The sequence below is a fragment of the Ochotona curzoniae genome, unplaced genomic scaffold (genome assembly GCF_017591425.1).
Source record: "Ochotona curzoniae isolate NIBS_2020 unplaced genomic scaffold, NIBS_Ocur_1.0 scaffold_3890, whole genome shotgun sequence".
Taxonomy (NCBI): Eukaryota; Metazoa; Chordata; class Mammalia; order Lagomorpha; family Ochotonidae; genus Ochotona; species Ochotona curzoniae.
Genome location: NW_024467115.1, coordinates 41,846,466 through 41,871,453, shown reverse-complemented (window position 1 = coordinate 41,871,453; position 24,988 = coordinate 41,846,466). Strand labels below are relative to the sequence as shown.

Genomic DNA, 24,988 nt, shown 5'->3' with positions numbered 1-24,988 from the left:
TCAGGAAAAGCCCCTGTTCCTGCTAGGACAGGAGGTAAACTGAGTAGGGCTGGCTCATGGACCCACTGATACGTGCAAAATCTGGCATTGGGAGAGGTTCTGATGGAGGAGCCTGAGTAACTCCTCTGGCAGGACACAGTCCCAGCAGGTAAGCGCAAGAAACATGATAGGAAACAGCCCAGAACAGGCCATGGAAAGTTACCCACTGGCATACAATTGGCAGGAGTCAGGGGAAGACCAGGCTGAATCTGTCCATGTCATCCACTGGCAAATCCAAGCACCAAAACAGTGTGGGTCGAGCCAGGTTTGGTCGCAACAAAGACTAGTGCACAATACGGAATGCCAAGGCGAGGTTGCCTGTACTGAAAGGGACCGCAGCACCCAACCACCAAGCGTGAGAACAAGGAAGGGAGGGGGCAGAGCCAGCAGGGGAATAAAGGGTGGTTCCTTTGCTGGACAGCTACACCCATTGGAGAGCATAGGCTGGGATGGGGGCAGACCAGGCTAAGCAGGGCTACAATATCTGTATGCCTCATGTGGACTAGATCAGGGAAAAGCCAGGCTGGGTGATTATTCCTACTGGTGCAAACAAAATTAGAGTGCGTGAGGGTTGTTTGGGCTTAGCAACAGCATCAGCTGGCAGAAGCTGGCACTAGAGGCATAGTTCTGTCAAGTCAAACCACAGAACTATCTGGAGAGTGCATAATCTGGGAGTGGGAGAGGCCTGGGAGGGAAATAGTGGGCTCCTCCCTCTTGGGTTACTACTTCCACGGGAGGGCATAAAACTAGGTCAGCGGCTGGGGTGGAATAGGATGTGGGACAGACTGGACTAGTCTGCTACACATACTGGCAAACCAGGGTAGGGGGCGGGCCTGGTGGGGGTTATTGTGGATCACTCCAACTGGGCTGCAGCTCCCACTGGTTTATGCGAGCGCCAAGAATGTGCTGGGCAGAACCAGGCTGGACTGCAACACCCATTGGTTCCAGTGGAAGTCGGGGCTGAAAACAGAACCAACCCAGTGATCACAACCACCAGCTGATCAGGGCCATGGACTGAGCCGGGCCCTGTGCTTGCTAGTACATACAAGAATCTGGTCTGAGAACACCTCAGACAAAGTTTCTTTGGAGATCTCCCCAATCAAAATGCTGGACTCAGAACCCTAACCAAGAAAAGAGAGAAGACAGAACAGGTCAACCAACCATCTCAGCTATATGTTGGCAGTGAAATACAGGGTAAACGGAGACTATAATGGACTATGTCAATCAGTGGATTCTTCAAAGACCTCATAGTGCTTGGAGTGGCAAGATTGGCAGTGATTCATAACTGGTGAACTATCAAAACTACTTGAGCAAGAACCTCGGAGCATCCCCTACACGCGGGACCTGGGGAAAGTGGGAAACTGGGTGGGCCTTCTCCCTTAATACCCCTCCCTTCAAACATGAAGGAAACAATATGGAAAAAATACTAGTCTTACCCACTTTCCTGTAGTCCTTTAACCTTTTTACCCTAATTAGCTATATAAATAAATAAATAAGTAAATAAATAACTTGTGGAAAGAAGCATCTGGCTTCTGGCTTCAGATTAGCTCAGCTCTGGCTGCTGAAGCCACTTGAGGGAGTTAACTAGCACGTGGTAATCTCTTTGCCTCTGTCCCTCTCCCTCTATAACACTGACTTTTAGACCCGACACAGTAGCCTAGTTGCTAAAGTCCCCACCTGGTATGCTCCAGGATCCCATATGGCTGCCGGTTCTAATCCCGGCAGCCGCACTTCCCATCCAGTTCCCTGTTTGTGTCCTGGGAAAACAGTCGAGGACGGCCCAAAGCCTTGGGATCCTGCACCCATGTGGGAGACTCCAGGCTCCTGGCTTTGGATCAGTGCAGCTCAGGCCATTACAGGCGCTTGGGGAGTGAATCCATGAGCAGAAGATCTTCCTCTCTGTATATCTGGCTTTCCAATAAAAAGAATAAGTAAATCTTCAAAGAAAAAACAAAAAAAAAAACAAACAAAAAAAACACTGACTTCCACATAAATAGGTCTTTAAAATTGCAACAAGCCTGAACCAGTCAAGGTCCAGTGAGGGCCAGGCCACTGGATGAGTAAATGAGGAGGCCGCAGTGGCCAGGCGGTGCTCTGTCAGCACAGGACGACCCACACTCCACAGCACAACTCTGCCCAGCGGGAGGTGGACGTCCTCCCCGCAGGGAGGGCTGCACCGCACTCCCCGTCAGTACTTGGTTCTAACTCCAACCCAGTTTCAGGTTGGTTACTTTGCAAGCAGCCCCTCACAGAACCCCTATCTTTGGATAATCAGCCTCCACTGAAGACAAAACACAATAAAAACACTACCAGGGAGGACCACCTGGAATGCCCACAGTGAAAAAGCCCACATGGGCTTGAAGGGAGAAAGCACTGCAGACTGTTCCAGAAAGACAGGTGGGAGAGGACAGGTGCCGTCCAGGGCCGCAGGAGCGACAGTGCAGAGAAGGCTCCAGCTTGATGAAGCACCTCAAGACTGTGCCAGAAACTTCCCGAGCAGTCACCTCCACCCCACGCAGCACACGACAGCACGAGTCACAATGCCCCACTCACAACAATGTTGGCAAACACCTCCCAGACAACCAGACCCAAGATGTGCAACAAGCCGCAGATGAGGGCCGGGAGGCGGGGGGCAGTCCCTGTGCCACAGGAGCCCAGAGTTAACAGGGGCCTGACAAAAGCTTCTGTAAACAGTGCCCAGAAGCAGTGAATTCACTATCAAAATACAGTCACATTTCACTATTATTTCATCAACTGACAAGAAGAGAAAGGAAAATTAGAGCAACAGCTCAAGAACAGATTCTCAATGCAACAAACGAGTTACCAAACACTCCAAGAAGATTCTTACTGTTGCAACAAATGCAAATTATCAAAGATTCCTGTTGCAAGATTTGCACTAGATCAAAATTTCTAACTTTTAGAGAACTGATATATTAACCACTGCAGTTCAATCACAGAAACAACACAAAAGCCAGGGCAGGCGCTGACAAGCAATGGGTCTAAACCCCGATTCAGTCAGCTCCCCACCCAACAGAGCCTTCTTGGTATGTCACACTATTTTTAAAGTAGCATAATTGTTTTATGCTTTCAACAGAAGTGAAGCTACAAATTCTAGAGCTAAAAAAATGCAGGGGCTGGGGCAATGGCTCAACTGGCCAATACTACCCTTGCAAGCGCCAGGTTCCCATGTGGGCACTAGGTCATGTCCTAGCTGCTCCACTTCCATCCAGCTCTCTGGTTGTGGCCTGAGAAAGCAGCAGAGGAGGACCAAGTCCTTGGCTCCTGCACCCAAGTGGGAGACCTGGAAAAAGCTCCTGGCTCCTGCCTTTTGATCAACTCAGCTCTGAACACTGCAGCCATTTAGGGAGCGAATGGGGATGAGGGAATATTTTTCTCTGTCTCTCCTTGTCTCTGTAAATCTACCTTTCCAATAAAAAAAAAAAAAAAGACAAATCCTTTTAAAAAGAAGAAAAGAAAAATGTCTAGAAGCCGGGGACCAGCACTGTGACCAAGCAGCTGTGCAGTCAGGGGAGCCTGACCCACAGCTGCCACCTGTGGTGCTGGCATCCCAAATGGGCACTGTTTTAAGTCGCAGCAGCTCCACTTCTGATCTAGCTTCCTACCAATGGCCAGGGAAAGCAGTAAAAGATGGTTCAAATCCTGGGCCCTGCAGCCATGCGGGAGACCTGGAAGAAGCTCCTGGCTCCAGACCAGCTCCAGCCACAGTAGCCATTTGCGGAGTGACCTGAACAGGGCCACAAGCCAGACGGCACACACAGAGGACCACAGCAGGCTGAAGGGGACTCCTTCTGGTCATGGCTGCATCAACACGGTGTTGCAATTTTCCTGGTTCAGCAACAAGCAAGCCTTGTCTAAAAAACAGGCAAGAAACCAGGGCTCCCACACCTTGAGGAACACGCCACCTGGCAGGACATGGTTGCCATCTGAGGCTAGGAGACCACGGGCGTGCTGCCATTGCAGGCCCCGAGACATTCACACAGACCCAGCACATGCCCGCGCACACGGGCAGAGGAGACCACAGGCATGGGAAGAAACCCACTCTTTTTGGTTTCAATATCATTGCTTTGACCCTTTATAACATATTTTACTTTAAATTAAAAATACAGTAAAAAAAAAAAAGTTTAAATGAAAAAAAAAAAAAAAACTTTTCTACAAAAGCAAAACCAGTGACTTTTCAGATTCCCCATTCCAATCTCGTTGCACAACATGGAAGCTGCACACAGAGCCATCCTGCTGATAGTACAGCCGCACAGCACGGGGCCCTAGGGACAGACACCTCTTTCCTGCTGTGACAAAGAACAGCTCAGAACTGAAGCTCTGATCTGCTGTGCAATGGATGAGTTACGCAGTGCGCAACCCTGGCCAGTCTCACGACTGTGGGGGCAAGGGCCAGCCCGCACCCAAGATGCCTCACGTCCCACACACCTCAGCTGCACCTCTGCTACGCACAGAGAAGCACGGCACCTGTGTCAACAACAAACGGTGACCTAGGGATGGAACTGGTCTATAAATGAAGCTTGTGCAATACATAATACCTCAGCTTACTCAACACTTCCCAAGCACTCCAACTTTTTATAAATTTATTCTTTCTCTCTCAAAATGCCTTTGAAACAATTTCAAAAAACAACGACAAGGTGTGGGGGGACACTGCGGTGCAGCAGGATAAGCTGAGGTCTGAGACGCCGGCATCCAGTCCTGGCTCCTCCGCTTCCACTCAGCTCCCTGCTAACGGAGACAGCAGCCCAGGACGTTCCAGCCACTCGGAGCCTGAGGAAGGCTTGCTGGCTCTTGGGCTCGGCCTGGCCACTGTGGCCACTCGGGAACAGACCAGCAGCTCAAGATCCTCCCCTCCCCATGGTTGACTTTAAACCACATTTCTGAAAAGTAATTAGATTCTGTTGGATTTTATCTTTAAACAAACGTATGAAATTAATGTGCACTCTAACTTGCAAACAACGCATGTGCTAAGAACTTACAAAATCGCCTCCCAGATATAAATCAGCTCTGGCACTAACACTCTGAGCTCCCAGGCTCCTGACTGCACAGCTGCAGGCAGTAGGAACCCCGGCCCAGCAAGCAGCCCACACTGACCTCCACTGACATGCACCTCATAGAGGGAGTATTTCGGAGAGGACAGCATGCGCATGTCAGGTCGAAATTTCTCTGCCAGTGTCTCAATCACGTCCTGGGTGGTCGCAGTGCTGGAGACCCGAATACATTTTGTAGCAAAGTTTCCAGCAGCTTTATCTTGAAAATAAAACCTCATCACTCCATGGAACTCCAAATCCTAAAAGAAAACAAAATGATTCATTAAAGAAACACTCCAAAAAGTTTCATTACTTTTTTAATGTTTTCTATAAGCATCTGAGGAGGTTTTCAGTCTGCAAGCTCAGGCTGTCAGTCACATGAACATCTGCCAGGTGCCCCCCGCAGTGTCCTAGCAGCGCATGTGTACCACCAACAGCGCAGTGCCAGGCCTACCCGCACACCTGCCCAAGTGCTCAGTCTGCAGAAAGCAGTGCTACCATCAAACCCAGACTCAAGATCCAGTCAGCAAAGCCTTCAAGTCCGAGGACCTGCTCAAGATCTAGACTTGAAGTCCATGCCTGGCTGGCCACTCAGGTCACCACAGCTCTGCGCTGCTACAGTCTAAACAAACACACCCTTTTCTTCAGCCTACGGTGATGTCTGCCCCATCCCCCACGAATGTGACCACGTGGGAATCGGGTAAGGAAGCAAACCGTGGCTAACCCATCGCCCCATCACGCAGAAACGAACACAATTTAGATCTGACCTGAAATCTTCAGAGAAAAGGTCAGAAAAGAATTCTAACTAAAATAAAAATCACTCCATACATGAGGGTATTTCAAAGAGTTCACAGAAGACAAAGCTAAAAGTTGAGTTTCTGTGGCCCTGGTGTGGTGCAGTTGAGCCTTCACGTGCAGTGCTGGCGTCCCCAGCAGAGCACAGGATGGAGTCCTGGATGCTCTGCTTTGATCTGGCCCGCTGGTCGTGTGCCTGGGACAAACTGCGCATGCTCCCCAACCCACCAGCCTCTCCTTCACAGATATTTCTCAAGTAAGAATATACCTGAAGAAATTGCCGGAAATGGGTCCTGGAACTGGGTGAGCACTTGTATAAAGGGTATGAACACACACAGGGAGTACCCCACCCGGCGGCCGCAGTCCTGACCCAGGCTTTGCTGGGCTGTGCCAGCCTGTTCTGTGCCCCACTGCAGCCACCAAGTATGTGAAAACAACAGAGAACCATCGTGGACACGGGGATACGCGGCAGAAGGGGCCATGGGTCAGGCCTGAGAAAGCTCTCAACAGCCCGTCTGGGGGGAGCCCAGCTAAGTGCCCCAATTCTACGCACACAGCCGCCTGGCAGCCGCCTGGCACCCTGCCGTGTGCTGGGCACTGGGCTGCACACTGCATGGTAGGTCTCCAGTCTTCCTTCACCCCACTCCGCCACCCGTCGTCTGCAAGCATCACGCACCCCACTCCCCCCAGGTCACCCTCCACCCGCCTGGTCTGCTCCCTCGCCCGTGGCCTTTGACACAGCACTTCAGGAAACAAAAGTGACTGAAAATTCAGGAATCAGGTGCACCCCGAGATTCTGATGCCTTCTTTCTCCACAACTGTGCTTATACTGCCTTCAACCATCTCAAACAGCAACTGCCAAACCAGCCTCACGCCTCCAGACACTCAACTGACAGAAGTCGGTCTGCGGCCAAGGAGCTTCTGCGGCACTCAACCTCAGCTAACAAGACAGTCCTGCGTCACTGATGAGGAGCAGTGCACACAGGGAGCCCAACAAACACGACTGCCCACCAAGAAATGCACAGCCTGGACAGCAGAGTCAGGAGGAGTGCACACGGCCCCAGGCCTCCGCACAAGGCTCTGGCCACAAGGAAGGCCCTCCTCGGAAAGCAGCCCCACGCTCGTGTCTGCAATCTCCCACAGGAACGCGGCTCAGCTACCTGGAGGGTGCTCAGGGGAGGACAGTAAGAGCCCAGGCAGCTACAGGCACCCAGCAAGAGGCGTGCTGCCCTCACTGCAGCCCTTCTCCAAGCTCGGGCCCAAGCACAGTACCTGGAAAAGCTGCCCAGGGCGAGTGCAGGGCTAATACTGATTTAGGCTGACATCAGAGAAGATTAACTGTAACTACCACCACAGCATCTCCCCCAGTAACTCAATGCTGCATTTTCACCATTCAGCCAATCACACATTTGCCTGGCATGCACGAAGTCCACAGAATGCTCTCAAAGCCAAGATGACCAGCCAAGTCAAGGTCCTGAATCTGACAGCACCGAAACTCACAATCAAGACGCTAGGTGGCACATGCTAACTGCTCCTGTGTCCCCAACGACACAGCCACTGCCACCACCATCACACGAGAAGCACAGGAAGTGGCTGCTGGCCTCAGTCACGCAGCTCACGCAGCTCACGGAGGCCCAGGCCCACGTGGACCACCTACCCCACCTGCTCTGCAAGGGGCACTCCGTCATGCAAAGGACACAAGCAGGCTCTCTCCTAACAACTGCTACAGAAAGGAACGGCTGGGTAGACAAACGTGAGAATGCAGCAGATGGAACTGACCCACAGCCTCTATGCAGACCCTCCTCACCTCACCTGCCCAGCCCATGACCTCGAGTGACCTACTCAACATCTACGTGAAGTCAAATTTCCTCAGTTTCAGAACCAAAACAGCTTGTTTTTAGAAATGAACAAACCACCCGACACACAGCGATGACACGTCTCCCGTCACAGTCTCAGACCAGCAAAGATTTTGTCTGAGACAAGGAGACCTCTGGGGCCATTATTCCAGGTCCTCCACCCCCCATGCCCACAGTAACGGTAAAAACCACCAGGGTCAGAACGCAGTAAGAATCAGTCGCTCCAGCCATGGCCACCCATTCTCAACCAGGAAGAACTCAGGAAACACACAATGTTTGATTTGTAATAAATATCCATGAGGGCTATTGTTGCAGCCAATCCAATTACAACCTTTAAAAGATGGAGATTTCCTTAAACACACACATTAAACCCACGCACATAGCATCCCAACTTAGAGCTGAGTGTAGGAGTACCCAAAGGCATCAACAGGACAGGAAGACACACGACGTGGCACCTGCGTGAGGCAAGCTCTGCGGCCACCCGGGAGCCGGCTGTCCCGTCAGGCACAGCACAGGGCACTCAGCTCCACACGGCAGTCACGGGCGGTGCTCTGACCTCTGAGACACGAATGCCTCAGGCCCCTGACACCCCCAGCAAACGCCTCCATATACGTGGTCTGCCCAAGGGGATCACTGTGCAGCAGGCCGGCTGCGTGGCTCTGGGCTCTGTCCTAGGCATCCGAGGCTCAGCTGTCAGCAGCACACGCTCGCTCCCCCATGGCCTCTGAACGCCCGTGCCATGCCATGCCCATCTCCATGGTCACATGACCGTCCCCCCGCTGTGTCTACACGCTTCTTCTCCTCTTTCTAGGCGGCGGTCTGCCGTGGCGTATGCCTTCCAAGTGAGAGACTCCCTTAAGGATCATGGCCACCCTTTCCAGGGCTGGGTCTGAGAGCAGACAAGGTGTGTGCCCCCGTGAAGGCCAGGTGGAGGCCTGGCCACCCCACGTCCAGCCGAGCTCCCTGCTTACGTGCCTCTGACGTGCACCCTCTGGGCAGCGTGTCTTCACACTGACGTCATCATTCGGAGCAAATAAAAACTGCAAATAATCACATCAGGATACTCCATGTACACTTTTAATCTCAATAATCTAATTCAAAGACAAAGACAATAAAACAATTTCTCTTGACAGGAACCCAAGCTTCTCTGTTATACCTTTTACCTACCTTCATACAAACTTGTCCCTGAGAAATATTGCCAATAATTGCTGCAATAAAAGTGGCAAATTTAATGACAACTCCAAAACAAAAGTCTCACCATGCTATGCTTCTTCAAAAGCATACAAGGGGAGGATAAAATAGAGGCTGCCTCAGTAAACTGCCAGCAGGAAGGAACTAAAGATGGAAGCTTCCCTTGAGACATCCTCACCAACACCTCCTTCCTGGGTGACAGAATCATCACTGGACCAGGCAGCAGAAACCCAGCAGGGGACGCTCCTGCAGATCAGCTCAACAGGCCGGCCCCAGGGCCCTGTTCTTCCCCACCCCACACACAAGGGGAGTCCACCCACAGCCAAACAATGCCAGTTTCACAGGTCACACCACGCCAGTGCGCACAGAGCACACGGAGCTGACAGAACTCTCTCTCTCTCTCTCTCTCTCTCTCTCACACACACACACTTACCGTTTCCAGTCAGTGCTGCTACCTTCAAACCACAGCATTTCTTCCTTACTCCAGACATCCAATGGATTCCTTCAACTACAGACAGAGTTAAACTCTGCTGCCTTCTCTCCTACCTACCTATCACACAGCTGAACTTCTAAATTAGATATAATAAGATATTAACAACTAATAACAATACAGATCTAACATAAACTGTTATACACACACACAAGCCAGAAGTGTGGGCCAGCCGGGCTTTGCCACAGCATTAGCTGGCAAGTGTCAAGACTGGGTGCAAGTTTGCCAGGTTAGATCGCAACTGCAAGATCCAGGCTAGGAGTGGGAGTGGACCTAGCAGGGTAACTGCAGGCACTCTTTTGCTGAGCTGCAGCCCCTACTGATAAACACGGGAGCCAGGACTGGGGTCAGGCCAGACTGATTAAGCCACAGCTGCCATGGATGTGTACAAGAGCCACATGGCAGGTGGGACAGAGCAGACTCGGAGCAGACTCGACTGCTCATCCAGGCCAGCAAGAGGAAGCTGAGTGCCACGTCAGAAGACGCAAAGCAGAACAGGTTAAACAACTCTCCTGGCCAAGCTTTGGCGGCAAGTATCTGGGTGTGTGGATGCACTAAGGTGCAATTTGTCAGCCAACACACCTCGGAAAACTCTCTCAACTCTGAAGCAACAAAACAAAGTCTCAGAACTATCAAACCACTCAACAACACACTTCGAACGTTCTTCCCCACATCAGGGTCTATGACATCAAATAACCATCCCCCATCATGCCCAGTTGCTGATGTAGTTTGACAGCCCCTTCCCATTCAACTCACACGCTCTACTCCATGCGAAAATAATGGAGAAAAAGAAAAAAAAAAACTGAAAACATTAGTCCCACCCTTCTTCCTCCATAGCTTCACCCTCCCACTCTAATCAGTGGCCCACATTGGCATACATCCTTCTCAACTATGTTTGCAGCATTAAAAATAAAACTTAAAAAAAAAAAAAAAAGAATGTTTGGGCCCAGTATGATGGCTCAACTGGACACACCCTTGTGTTGGAGGTGCAGGGTCCCACACGGGTGCCAGTTCCTGTGTGGACTGACTTTGACTGCTTTGAAGGCAGCTGAACCAAAGTGACCCCCTGGCCCTTTGGGATTTTTCCAAAACAAAAACGCACAGAACCCAGGCTTCCTACAGGTGTCTCCTGTGACTTATGAGGGTGTCAGGCAAACAGCAATGCAAGGGTTATTTTAAAAGTTCAAGGAAGGGCCTGGCGTAGTAGCCTAGTAGTTAAACCCTCACCTTGCACAAGCTGGGCTCCCATAGGGATGCCAGTTCATGCCCAGCTGCTTTACTTCCCATCCAGCTTCCTGCTTGTAGCCTGGGAAATTCCTCAACTGGCTGCATCATGGAAAGTAGTTGAGGCTGGCCCAAATCCTTGGGACCCTTCACCCACATGGGAGACCTGGAAGCAGGTCCTGGTTCCTTGGGACCCTGCACCCACATGGGAGACCCAGAAGAAGCTCCAGGCTCCTGGCTTTGGATCAGCCCAGCTCTGCTACTCAGTGAGTGAATCAGTGGATAGAAGATCTTTCTCTCTGTATCTCATCTCTGTGTATCATTCTTTCTAATAAAATTAAAAGAAGAAGGAGAAAGAAAAGAGGCCAAAACCCTTGTCAACATTACGGAGAGGACGGAAAGCGAGGGTTCCCCTCTTCCACTCTCTCTCTATGAGCCACTAACTGTGTACCTGCTTACACCAAGGATGTGACAGACGTTCAACCAGGAACTCAGGAACTTCGCATGCAGAAGCGCAATCCCCACTGGCACTAAAGGCTGTGTTCGTGCTTCAAGCATAACCCCTGAATACGCCATGTGGACGTGCGCACACACAAACACAACCTTTAAAGCTACCCGAGCATGAAGTGAAACACAACCAACTACTCAACCATACTTGCATAACTACGTTTTACATCTGAGACAATGTGTAAATGCTCCGTTATTAATCTACTTGCAAGTCATCAAAAAGCTAAACATCAGTTGAGGGGTAAGAATTCCTCCCTGGGAATAAAGCTAGCTCTCTCCTCGGCAAGTCCACAGACCAACCCCCGACTCCCAGCCCTAGAGCTCCAGTGAGACCTCCCTGAAAGAAGTGCAGGGACCACGGACAGAGAACTCCCTGCACACACACAGCCCATCAGCTAACACTACTGCCTTAAGCTAAACCCACTTCGCACGGCTGCACACCACTGCTGTCACGTGGACCTCCACTCCCACTGCAGCTATTGGTGACCAAGGGGGCAGCACAAGAGGGACTATTGGAGACCGAGGAAGCAGCACGATGCAGCCTGGGGAGGAGACAGGCGGCACTATCTCACAACGTGCTTCTGTTTCCTGCATCCACAGGTGTCACTGCATCCACTGAGACTAAGAATGGGGTTTCTCCAAATCAGCAGTGCTGACATGCCAGCCAGGGCAGCTGCGGGCACCACGGACACCGTGGGCACAAGTGCTAGAGCCACCTTAGCTACGAGTCCTTGCTGAGGGCGGATCGAGAAGACATCTGCAGTGTGAGATCTAACGGCAGCTCCCGCCACAGTTCTTCCTGCGACATTCCAGATCCCAACGCTCCCCTCCCTCTGAAACACATCTGTGTCCAGCCTGAGACAGCTCCGAGACTGGGCCAAGGAGCGTCAGTACACTGACCTATGTTCTAAACACGTAATGAATACAGACTAGAATTACATCACTTTTTCTCGTAAGATTTATCATCTTTATTTAAAAAGCAGAGTAACAGAGAGAGAGGAGTCAACTTCATCTGCTGGTTCATTCCTCAAATGGCTGTGTCAGTGAGAGCTGCGCCAGTGTGAAGCCAGGAGCTTCTAAATCGCCCATGTGGGCACAGGTGCCCAAGGAGGCCATCCTCTGCGACCTTCCCAGGCCATTAGCATGGAAGTGGATGGGCAGTGGCATCCACATGGAATGCTAATGCCACAGACAAAGGATTAGCCTGCTACATCACAGCGCAGCCCTCCCACGTCAGCTACTCCACAACCTCTAACATAAAATTAAAAGGCTTAGTCATTGTCATGTTGGTCTAGCAAACACCATTTCCCCAGTTTGGTTCTAATATATTAAACAGCATTTTTTGAGTACAACCGATCTATTGTTTCTGAGCTGAAGCCCAACACTCACATACAACATGGGACCAAAGATTCTGCTGAATGCCACAACAAAGTCCAGACACAGTATGCCTAATGCACCTCCTTAATTATAAACCTGGGAACAAATTCCTATCTCCTTCCCTCCCTCCCCACACCCTCTCTCTGCTCCAACACCAACAGCTTTTATCGCTCTCTCACCATCCACACACGGCACCAGCGGCCTGTGTGCCAGGCAGGGGCCTCCCCATCCACACACGGCACCAGCGGCCTGTGTGCCAGGCAGGAGCCTGGGAATGGTGTGCGTCTTTTCAATTCCAGCGACTCTTCCGCCTCGCCACAACTAAAGCAAATGCTCCTGTAGCAGTCAGCATCTGACGTGTGCATGCAGGCAAGCACACTGGACTGTATCAGAGATGAGCATCTTCCTGGAAATTCACACAACTGTGCAGACTTAGGTTTATATAAGGGTCTGGTGCAGTCAACCAGTGGCCAAACTCCTCGCCTTGCAACTGCCAGGATCCCATATGGGTGCTGCTTCATGTCCCAGCTGCTCCACTTCCCATTCAGCTCCCTGTCTGTGGCCTGGGAAGGCAGTAGAGGACGGCCCAAAGCCTTAGGACCCTGCACCCACATGGGAGACTGGAAGAGGCTCCTGCCTCCTGATTTTGGATCAGCTCAGCTCCAGCCATTGCATTCTTTATCTCTGTAAATCTGACTTTCCAATAAAAATAAATATTTTTTAAAATTAGATATATACAAAAAGCTCACTACAGTCTTCTGCATACATCTATTTTTCCCTCACACATAAATGAGCCCTCGCAAATACACCTGTGGAGTATTAACCAGCTACCTTCCTGCGGCAGCCTTGCCTGGGACACAGACTGGAAACTCACCTCCTTGGTGACGCCAAGTGACAGCAACACGGCAGGCAGGACAGGGATCTCACAGTGGTGGTCACTTTGCCCAAACACAAGGCCACCCAGGAACCTAGACTTTCATAAAATACCAGCAGATGAAAGACCCTGTTTCCAGCCACAACCATCACTAAATCAGAGGGGGTCTAGTGGCACACGCTTGGCCCCTCCTGGCAGAAGGTGCCCTGCCACCACTAAGGATTCCTTAGTTCTCACTCCGGAAGCATTCCCAAGGGAGCAGAAAGGAACGTCCCTGGTTCAAACACAGACCAACAGCAGACGGCGCCCCTTCAGCAGAGCTGCAAGGCGTTCTCAGCTGGGAACGGAACTAAACCACACCAGCCAACGTCTTCTCGGGGCATGGCCACATGTGAACCAGAAACTGCTGACCCTGCTCCAGCTCTGAGGAAACCCACCACTTATCCTCCTACTGTCTTGAACAAGCATGCTGTTCTGGCACACTCCAGGCCAACGAATGCTGAGTTGGAATCGACATCAGCATCCCGCAGGACCATTTGCAGTCCACTTGAGGTTCAATCCCAGCAGCTCCACTTGCAGTCCAGCCCCTCGAATGTGCATGGGAGAGCAGCAGAAGGCAGCCTACGCGCTGCAGCCTGACTCCCAAGAGGAGGCCTGTCTGCAGCGCCAGCTAGTGAGTTGGGGAGCAAAGCAGCTCCCTCTCCTGCGTGTGTGTAAGTCTGCCTTTCCAATTAAAAAAAAAAAAAAAGTTCAATTCACAGAGTTAACTTTCCATTACCAAGGAGTGGGTCCGTGAATTCACACTACTTTCACCAATGTGCCCAAGACTTACTACTTAGTTGTATAAATTCAGACTTGATAGTTTAAGAACTCTTCCCAGCATTCATACTTTAACATTCCTCAAGTAGGAGATGATATAGTTCACCTGTCTAGTTAACTAGATCACTTATCTTCTACACATCAAGGACAAGGAAAACAATTCATCATAACATTTTTATGATGCACAAAAAATTAATGTAACTTCCATGTCACTTCAAATGTTTACATAAGCTAGAAAAACTACCTTGAACAAGCTACCTCAACTATACACAATTTCAACATGAAATTATTGTTTTCAGAATCTGGAGGTAAACAAAAGACCAATTACAATAAAAACTATTAAGCAGTCTGCTTTTTCAAAACAATATTTCTCTCCTGGTATTGCCAAAACTTATCATTTTTTTCCTAAACATCCAACTATGAATTTTGTATAAAAACACAGAAAGTTGTGGGGCAGGGCTTGACCTGGCTGATCCTTCCCCAGGGCAGGGCAGGGGCAGGGCAGGGGCAGGCCCAGCCAGTAGGAGTGCGCCAACCACCCGTGCCCCAGGCCTCACCAGTTCCTCCCCAGCCCTTACAAGAAACTGTAGTGTAATCTCCCTCCCTCTGTTTTTCAAATAAACAGATCAAAGAACGGTATTTCCATATACAGGAATTTTGTTGTATTCTTCCACCTCTTCCCAGAATCAAACAAACAAATATAAAAGATTTTATGTCCTGTGGAGAAAATAAATGTGAAAGAAATATGCGACAGTTCAGGAAAACAGTTCCAACACAGAAGGCCAGCCTATTCGATGTTTACAAAATCCATCCAATTTCTACTTTAAAAAGCACCTACGTGTAATGGCAGAGTGCAGAGGCCTCTGGGCGGGTGGTACCTTGGGCCCTGTGCAAGAGGGGATCTGTCCATGCTGGGGAGAGCCAGCACAGGCAGCCCAAACCACACACCACTATGGTGCACCAGGCCCACAGCTGAGACACACACACACACACACCCCGGGCATCAGGACCCACAGCTGAGACACACACACACCCCGGGCATCAGGACCCACAGCTGAGACACACACACAGCGTGTAACACACACCCCGGGCATCAGGACCCACAGCTGAGACACACACACACACCCCGGGCATCAGGACCCACAGCTGAGACACACACACAGCGTGTAACACACACCCTGGGCATCAGGACCACAGCTGAGACACACACACACACACACTGAGCATCAGGACCCACAGCTGAGACACACACACATAGTGTACCTGCAGGTCCTCCTTCATACAGATCTTCCCCCTAAGGTGCACATGCACACAGCAGGAGATGAGAGAGAAACTTTTCTAAGCACACTGTATTACACGGCTTCAACTCTGCAACCATGCACCTGGTTCAAATAGCAGTCAACAGAAACCCGGAACTGAGGTGTGTGATGATGTACCTTCACCAAACCAGCCACATTAGCACACAGAACAACGGCTTTCTGAGTGAGCTTCAGGACACAGTCATCCACTTGACGTTCTCAGTGTGCTGCTCTTGAAGTCCTGTGCAGCAACACTGGCCACCCTCCACAGCGCTCACATTACCACATCACACCATGGTCAGCAAGGAACCATGCACAGGATGCCAAGACTGTCCATGTGAAAGAGAAGCTGCAGAGCCAGGTCTGGGCCAGGTCTGGGCCAGGTCTGGGCCGGGGGCATGCTGAACAAGCCACAACACCCGAAGACACATAGCCCTAACTGCTTCGAGGCAGAAGAGCCCTCCAGTCACGCAGAAGGAACAGCTGCCACATGTGACAAGGTGAACACCAGCAAGAATTCTGACCAACACGAACACAGAATCATCAAAAAGTTCAGGGGCCAGCACGTTGGTGTAGCAGGCTGATCCCTGGCCAGCACCCTCATCCCATCAGAGTTCAGACTCAAGTCCCAGCTCCCTTTCCCATCCAGCTCCCTGCTTACAGCCTAGGAAGGGAGCAGAGGATGGCCCAAGGCCTGGGCCCCGCACCCATGCGGGGGACCAGGATGAAGTTCCTGGTTTTGAACCAGTCACCTGAGGAGTGAAACAGTAGATGGAAGATCTCATACACACACACACACACACACACACATATTTTAATCTGCAAGTTCAAAATACTAAAGAAAAGGGGAAAGTAAAAAACAGAACCACAGCCAGCCCTCAGGTAAGCTGGGCACCAGCCCCATTAGGAAAACACGCCAAAGCATCCAGGGTTCACTTGGTGAGACCTTCCACAGGAGGACAGTCAAGGAATGGCACATCAGCAACAGGACTAGACCACCCCCAAGACGTGCAGGCAAGGGTCCCTGTGGGAGCAAGTCACTAAGGAAGGGACAGCAGAGGGCTCTCCCAGCAAGTGCGGGGCTCCCGGGGCTGCCCAGGAACCCCTCCCCAGCCCAGCCCTGCCACCAGCCCATAAATAAATGGGATATGTGATTCCAGAACCCAAATACCAAATGCTTGCACTGGGCCATCAGCCCACGGACAACAGAGAAACTGAGGCAGAGCTTTGAAAATGATCAGATGGCGGCCTAGACCTCACTGTCTGGGCTGGGGCTGGACCCTGGGAGCCCCCCAGAGTCCTCAGCTGCTACATCACGGGGTGTTACCAAGTGTTCACAGTAGACAGAGCCATCTGACACAAATCAGGCCCTTGGTGCTAAATCCCACCCTGGCCACACATTCTCAAGAGCTTGCACTTCTAGAACAAAACAGTTTAAAGAACAGACATAATTTTCAAAAAGTTCATGAAAAATATGTTATGAAAAAAATGTAGATTTCAAAATTTTAGCACCAAAATATACTTATCTTTTAATTCCAGTTTTCTATGCACTTTTTGAAATACTCCAATAAACCAAAGTAGAAAGGAAATAATAATGGAGTAATATTAAAGGTTCTTAAGTATGCGTGTGAGAACGATGCCACACCATGCATTTATACTGTTGAGACGCAATCACTGAGAATTCGAATGATTCCCCGTGATGCTGCTGATCAACAGATATAAAAGGATGAGACAACCAAGTTCTTGAACTGCCTCAGTACAACAATCAAAGCAAGTCCAGACAGAGGGTAAAATCTGCTTTGAAAAGTCTCAAATTCCTGACACATGTGGGTTACCAACAAGCTATCCAAGTCACACACACACAGAGTCGTCACTTGCATCCCTAGCACGCTTTGCATCAAACATGCAAGCACGCCAGTGTTGAAGAGACCAACAGTAAAATGCTTACACCCGCAACTGTTCAGTACACTGAACGTCCAGTTAACTGCACGTTCAGTACACTGAACGTCCAGTTAACTGCACAGCAATCTGTTTTAAGAAAAAACAAGCTTGAAACAACATACCTCGTAGAAATGTTGTCATAACTCTAGGGCCAGAGCACTCACCACGTTCATCCTCACCACCACACTCAACTGTCCAGGCAGCCTCTGCACCGGCTGCCTGCCCCATGCCCGCACCCCACCCGAGATCCACCCGAGCCCCAAGATCAACCCACACCCTCAGCTGAGATCCATGACCCGCCCACCCGAGATCCACCTGACCCCCACCCAAGTCCCACCCAACCCCCCACCCGAGATCCACCCGCAAGTGGCTGTGGAAGAGGCCAGGAGGGCACCAAGGAACCAAAGGAGCCCCAGCAGAGCGTGTTACATGACCCTGTGGATGGGATATTACAAACCAGAACAAAACGTGAGGTTCTGCTTCAAGCACCTGACATCTCCCGGCTACCAGGAGAGATCTGAACTGCACATTTGGGGCCGAGCAGCACCTCCAGCCTGCTTTTCCTGTTCCACCTGTTGCACTAGCAATGACCCCAGAGCACTGGGATGTCCCTTGGTACCAGGCAGCTGGCAAACAGAGGTCGGCTGCATATCACAGCACAGGGACTTTGCAAAGGAGGTCAAGCTGTCATAATTTACACAGGGAACACACAACCACATGGAGGCAGGGTGTTGACGCAAACTGCCAAAGAGAATTCCTGCAAAAAGAATAGAACACTGAGGTACAGTTCCACTTGAAGCGGCAGAGATTATCTGTTCGTAAAATGGCACTCCTAATTTCTATTCCTGTTCAGTAAATACCCAGCTAACACACAAGCCCAGAAACTACGGGAGGGGGAGGCTTGTGCTCAGGCACAGCCACCTGAACCGCTGGCATCCCACATGGGCATTGGTACAATCCTGGCTGCTCCTGACCCTGCTCCCAGCTAATGATCCTGGGAAAGCAGCAGCAGATAGACCTGTAAGGCCGCGCGAAGTGAGGACAGCCTTACCGACTCTCGAGAAAGTGAGTCTCCCCAATGATCAACGAAGACAGGCTTGATGCAAAAGCAGGAGGATTCATTCAGATGCCAGCGCGCTGGGACAGAGGCCAGTTCCTCACGCAGGAGGGTGGCGCATCCGTACCAAGTCGCTACATCACCTGTCTTTTGTAGGCCAAAATCACTTACACAGCATTTTGAAAAATAGCTTACTAATAGGTACAAATAGAATCATAAAACAATACAGTTAGGGGCTGTTTTTTCCTGACTATTACATCATAAGACTGCTGTTTCTTCTAGTTCCTTGTCACAATTTTCCTTGAGTTTGCTTTTTTTTCAGACCAAGTTTACTTTTCTCAGACCTTTGGAGCCTCCTCCAAGAAGTCAGGGACTTTTCGGCTCCTCACTATTTTAACCTTGATTCCTCCTGAGATACTTATCTCAGGGTCACTGTTGAATTTTGTATCCTGAATCCCAATTGAGCCTAATCATTTACCAAAGACATCCTATTCAGCTATTCTCAGCAAGTAAGACAAGTAAAGTACAGAAGGCAAAGAAGCAAGTTAAATTTCTCTATTCTAAATCTTCCTTTTCAGACCCAGTGCTTGGACCCCTGCACCCACATGCGAGACCTGGAAGAAGTTAGCGGCTCCCGGCTCCACACCAGGCCGGCTGCAGCGCTGCACTCATTATCTAGGGAGTGAACCAGTGGACAGAAAATCTATCTTCCCACCCTCACTCTTTGCTATTCTGCCTTTCAAATTAATTTTTTTTTCAAGTAAACAAGTTAATTTTTACAAGAAACTCTGACTACAGTAGATATGCACTAAATGACAGGGATCCAGAGCAACCCTGCTAAATTCCAGGAGACAACTCAAAATAACTGACAATGCCTTCTACATGAAGTTACACTTTTCATAATTTTTTCACTGTAATATACAGGATATAGTCAACCTAAGATCCCAGAATTAACCGGAAGCCTACTGGCAGGATTCTTTCCCCAAAAGTCAATCATCCAGTCAGTCACCAAGTCAGTCACCCCATGACCTAGTCAGTTACCCAGTCACCAAGTCAATCACCGCGTCAATCACCCTGTCAGTCACCCAGTCACCTAGTCAATCCCCATCAATCACCAAGTCAATCACCCAGTCACCCAGTCAATCACCGTGTCAGCTGCTGTGTCAGTTACTCAGTCACCAAGTGCTGGGTGTGGAAGACAGGAAGGTGTGAAGAGTATTGTTCCATTGCAGGCAAGGCCGCAAGGAACATCCCAGGGGATGTCTCTACAACCACCTGAATGCAGCTCCGCCTCCCTTTGCATGGACACCTGACAACCCCCCACTGAGAATTCTATAATCTATTTAGGCATGTTTACTACCGATGTGAGCTTGGAAGTTGATGTTGCTGATACTGTTTTAGCCAAAGGGCTTAGGGTTTTCCCTCCCCCATTGACCATATGCTAATCAAGGGTGTTCTGTCCCCAGGTGTAGTGGGAATCTATTCTTTCCCTCTTTCTTTGATCTTTAGGTCCCTCCTTCTGTGAAGTCTTTCCTTCCTTGATTAACTCGAGACTAAGCTGTAGAATGAGGACTGTGGTAGGAATGTGTTACTGATTGATATGCACCATCTACTGAGAACTTTTTCCTAACCAGGATGATGAATAACATCCTTGGCCTAAGGTGAAACAAATGGCAGAGTTATCTTTAGAAACACCCACTTGACCATGACATAAAAAGTCTGAGCCAGAGTTTGACTGATTCTGTATAAATAAAGCGGACAGCTTTCCCGCATGGTCCATTATGATGAAATCCTAGTGGTCAGTCTTTCCTCTTTGCGCCTCATCCACGCACCCTTCGTGAGTTCCGAACTCAGCTGGAGCTGGACTCTGGCAACCAAGTCAGTCACCCTGTCAGTCACCCAGTCACTGAGACAGTCACCGACTCAGTCACCCAGTCACCATGTCCATCACCGCGTCAGTCACTGAGTCACCAACTCAGTCATCCTGTCAGTCCCCAAGACAGTCACACTGTCACCCAGTCAGTCGCCGTGTCAGGCACCCAGCCAGTCACTGTGTCAGTCACCCAGTCGCCAAGTCAATTACCCAGTCGCCAAGTCAGTCACCCTGTCAGTCACCTATTCAGTCGCTGAATCAGTCACTGTGTCAGTCACCAAGTCAGTTTCTGTCCTGAGAGAGGAAGAATAATGTCTACTGCAACTAACAAGACAAAATGAGAAAAGGAAATAAAGCTAAAACATAATCAGGAACAACGAGAACATAACCTCCGTGAGGTGCCAGCCAGGCCACCCAGGCCAAGAAGCCACAACCACGGTGCAGCCTGGCCACTTCCATCTGTGTTCGAACCCTTAGCTGCAGCAGTGTGGCAACAAGGCCTCCAGTGATCTAAGAAAACTCAGTAACAAAGTCACAGTGAAGGCAAGAGGACTGCAGGGAAGGCAGGCAGGGGCTGTACCAAGGCTGCACACGGCCCCACAGGGACAAGCAACGCTCCCTCACCACACTGCCAAGAGACAGCAGCTGGATCAAAAATGAAAATTAGAAGTCTGATAAACCCAACTACATTAAAATGATTTTATCTACAGGACAAAAGCCTGCAAAATTTAACAAGAAAAGCCATAAATCCCTAACTGCTAGGAGGAAAGCAGCTAACAACTGGCGGGCATCCTGGGCATGGCTAATGCCAAGTCTGTGTTAACTATACCAGTGTGCCAGAATTGTTGCCTTTTTTCTTTTTAGATCTATGGGGGATAGACACCAGCATGTCGGCAGACATGGTTCAGGGACCCACGTGCGAGCGTGCATGGGCTCTGGGTAGGCAGGCAGGCAGAACCCAGACCGAAACGGAATACCACCAGAGGACCAGGCTTGGGGCTCTGTGTGACCCTTGGCATGGTGGCTGTGGATTGCTCAGGGAAGCCGTCCTGGACGTGTGGGAGGGAGGACTCCTGAGGGAAAGTATGACAGGTGAGGAATGACTTCTGGGGCACTTCTACCAACCAGGCTGCTGCACTTGCAGGTAAATAAGGGGGCTAGTCTGGGTGGTTTAGAGGAAGGAAACCAGAGGACCTTTTGGGACCAAATCAATATACCCGCCCATGTGGGAGACCCGAGTTGGGACTGTTGGTATCAAATACCGCTCACCAGCACACATAAAAGCCATGTCTGGGGGTCCTGTCTTGGCAGGGTTTGACACCTACCAGTGGATGTTTGGGGCAGGGGTTGTTGGCCTGGCCCAACCACAGTGCCAACTCTTGCTGGAGGGTACTGTAGCCTAGCCCTACCCAGCCTGCCCCATTCTTGGCTTCAAACCAGTAGGTATGATAGCCTAGCTAAGTCCAGCATGGCCCGTACCCCATCCTGGCCAGTAGAACCACCTGGAAAGTGCAAGATCTGGGACTGGGAGTCGCCCAGTAGCAAAACTGTGGGCACCCACCCTCCTGATGGGCTGCAGCTCCCAGTGTGAGCATGAGAACTAGGGCTGGGCGTAGACTAGCTGGACAGGCGGTGGCACCCATCAGCATGTGTGGGCTGGATACTGCAGTCAGTTGGGCTGATCTAGGGTCCAGTACTCCATTCAAGAGCCAAATGAGTTGCGGGACACACTGGACCAGTCTGCTGCACGTACTGGTATGTGCAGGAACCAGGGCTGGGGGAGGGCTTGGTCGGGGGTTGTTGGGGCTTGCTCTAAGCTGCAGTTCCTGCTGGTGTGCATGAGGGCAGTGTGGTGGGCAGGGGTAGGCTGGCCACAGCATCCCTTGGTTTGTGCATGAAATGGGGCTGGGGAAGAACTGACCAGGTAACCGCAACCACCAGTGTGTGTGTAGGCTGACGTGTGTGACAGACTGAGCCAGACCCAGCACTGGCTGGCACACTCTGGGGTCACCTCTGGTGAGGTTTCTCTGTCCGCCCCCTCCCAACTGGGCCACTGGACTCAGAACTCCAACCATTGGGAAAATCGCAGGGTGTGTGGCCTGACCATGGAGTGCATGTGTCACAACTGGGTCTCCATGGTTGCTGAGGCCTGTGCAGTGGACGGCATGCCCACGAATGCTCACCGGGGACATGACAACCAGCTCACAATGAGGCCTGCAGAGGACAACTGGTGCCATGGAGGCCAGAACACATTGGACAGCTCTCCTAGTCAAGCTTTTTTTTTTTAAATTTGTTTGTTTTTATTGCAAAGTCAGATATACAGAGGAGGAGACAGACAGGAAGATCTTCTGTCCGATGATTCACTCCCCAGGCAGCTGCAACGGTCAGAGCTGCGCCGATCTGGAGCTAAGCCAATCTGAAGCCAGGAACCAGGAGCTTCTTTCGGGTCTCCCACATGGGTGCTGTGTCCCAAGGGCTGGGGCCAACCTCAACTGATTTCCCAGGGAGCTGGATGGAAAGTGAAGCAGCTGGGACATGAACCAGCACCCATATGGGATCCTCGTGCATGCAAGGAGATGACTTTAGCCACCAGGCTACTGTACCAGACCCTCCGCATTATTTTGCCAATCCAGACGTTTGATTTCTGTGAACCTGTCACTTAGAAACTAGTGACACATTTCTATGCTTGGAGATCAGTTAAAATTATTTCGAAGATCAAAGTTAAATGTCACATTTTTCTTGTGCCTTTGCCCCCAAGAGCCAACCTCTGACTTCAGGAGAACCACACGTGTCAGAGCCGCCAGCCCCTCCGCAGCCTCCATTCAGGGACACACCCGCCTGCTTTGCTCGGCCGCCACACTGGCCACACTGACCCCAGGCTGGCCCCAGCGACAACACTGACACGGTTGTCTGAACACGTTAAACCTGAGCTTTAATGATTACATTTATAATATAGGATGCCCCATGAAGCGAATCCCACCCCTCCCCCATCATAGGAAGATTCTGTAATTACCGGAAAGCAAAGCACTGTTCTTCAATAATAAGCATTTTTGTACATCCTGCTAATTCATTTTCTTCACTGTGATGCTTGTGACAATAAACTAAAGACAAAAAAGCCCATATATACTCACACACTATCTCTCACACACAACAAAGGAACTTCAAAAAATTTACGGAAATGAAATTAGAAGCCCATTTTCCAGGAACTCCGACTTATGTGAGAGCGCATGAATAAAAAAGCCTCAGAAGGAATCAGCGGCCTGACCATTACCGCCACACACAGCGGCTCGCTAACGAGGGGCAGCGCACACAGCCAGCGCTCCCAGGACACTGCAGTACCTGCACACGTCCTATCAGAATTGAGAAGCAACAAGGAGGCCTTCAAATGCACTCTGGACCTACCTGATAAATGTCAAGTAATTTTAGCCCACAGAGATTTGCTATCCCAAGAAACGCGAGCACAGGGGCCTGCCCTGTGGAAGCTCACTGGGACTCCTCCCATCTGCTCACACCGACCTGTAGAACGCAGGCGCGGGCGCAGCAGCCAGCAGCAGCACGGCCCACCCAGGTACTGACAGTGCCGTTAATCCATCCCATTCCTCAAGACAACGCCAGAGCACAACAGAGTTGGGACAGAGTGCTCAGAGTTGACATGCAAGGACTGAGTCTTCGTGGCGTGCCAGCCTCTGCCTCTGAGCAGACACAGGAACGCTGTGGTCCTTCCTGCAGAAGACCGCACAGGGTCAAGTGAGCAGTGTACAGCCAGAAACCGACTCCCATGCGCTTCGGTTGGTGCTGAACCCCACAAGGGCACAATAATGCACTGGGGAATAAAAAGCTCTTATAAGAGCATACTTCCAAAGTTTGAGGGGCAAAAAGAGAATTAAAATTTCAGCTTATTTTAGTGCAAAAAATTTTTGAAATTCATGCATTCAAGCAGCCTTCAAAGAAAAGCACTTAGGAAATTCATATTATACAAAACTAGCACAGATTTCAAATTGGTTTCATCAAAATAAGCATTTTCTCATTCTCTTACTCTCTGAGTGCCTGAGGAACACTGTAGCTATTACCTGATCCTGCGGGTGAAACTGCTTTAAGCTTATGCTGCTTTCCCCAGTCATGTGGCTAAGCTACGAACACGCACTCCTGCCAGTGGGCACCCAGGGGGCACAGAGACACACACCTGCCAGTGGGCACACACACACCTGCCAGTAGGCACACAGGGACACACACACCTGAGAGTGGGCGCAGAGACATGCACACCTGTCTGTGGGCAGCCAGTGGACACACAAAGACACACACACACCTGCCAGTGGGCACACAAACACACCTGACAGTGGGCACAGAGACATGCACACATGCCAGTGGGTACCCAGTGGGCACAGAGATACATACACTGTATTTTCTTGCACCATGTCAGTCATTGAATCAGTGACAGGATCCTGACAGCTCACAATGACATACTTGTTGTAGGCTTCCCCAGGTTACACATCGAGACCTGGGCCATTGCAACTCCACTCCCATCCTCTTCAGGCTGGTGCCATGGCCAGTGAGAGCCACACCCAGGACCCACCATCCCACCAAGGGGCCCAGGACAAG

The 24,988-nt window shown here is 50.5% G+C and overlaps 1 protein-coding gene across 5 annotated transcripts in view; it reads right to left on the bottom strand.

Annotated features, from left to right (window-relative positions):
- Positions 1 to 24,988, bottom strand: part of AFDN (afadin, adherens junction formation factor) — a 119,968-nt gene that overhangs the window by 81,372 nt on the left and 13,608 nt on the right. For all 5 annotated transcript variants that reach the window (XM_040965211.1, XM_040965213.1, XM_040965212.1 and 2 more), the window contains exon 2: positions 5,152 to 5,347. In XM_040965211.1, the coding sequence (XP_040821145.1) occupies positions 5,152 to 5,347 (196 nt within the window). The remainder of the gene's footprint in view (positions 1 to 5,151; positions 5,348 to 24,988) is intronic.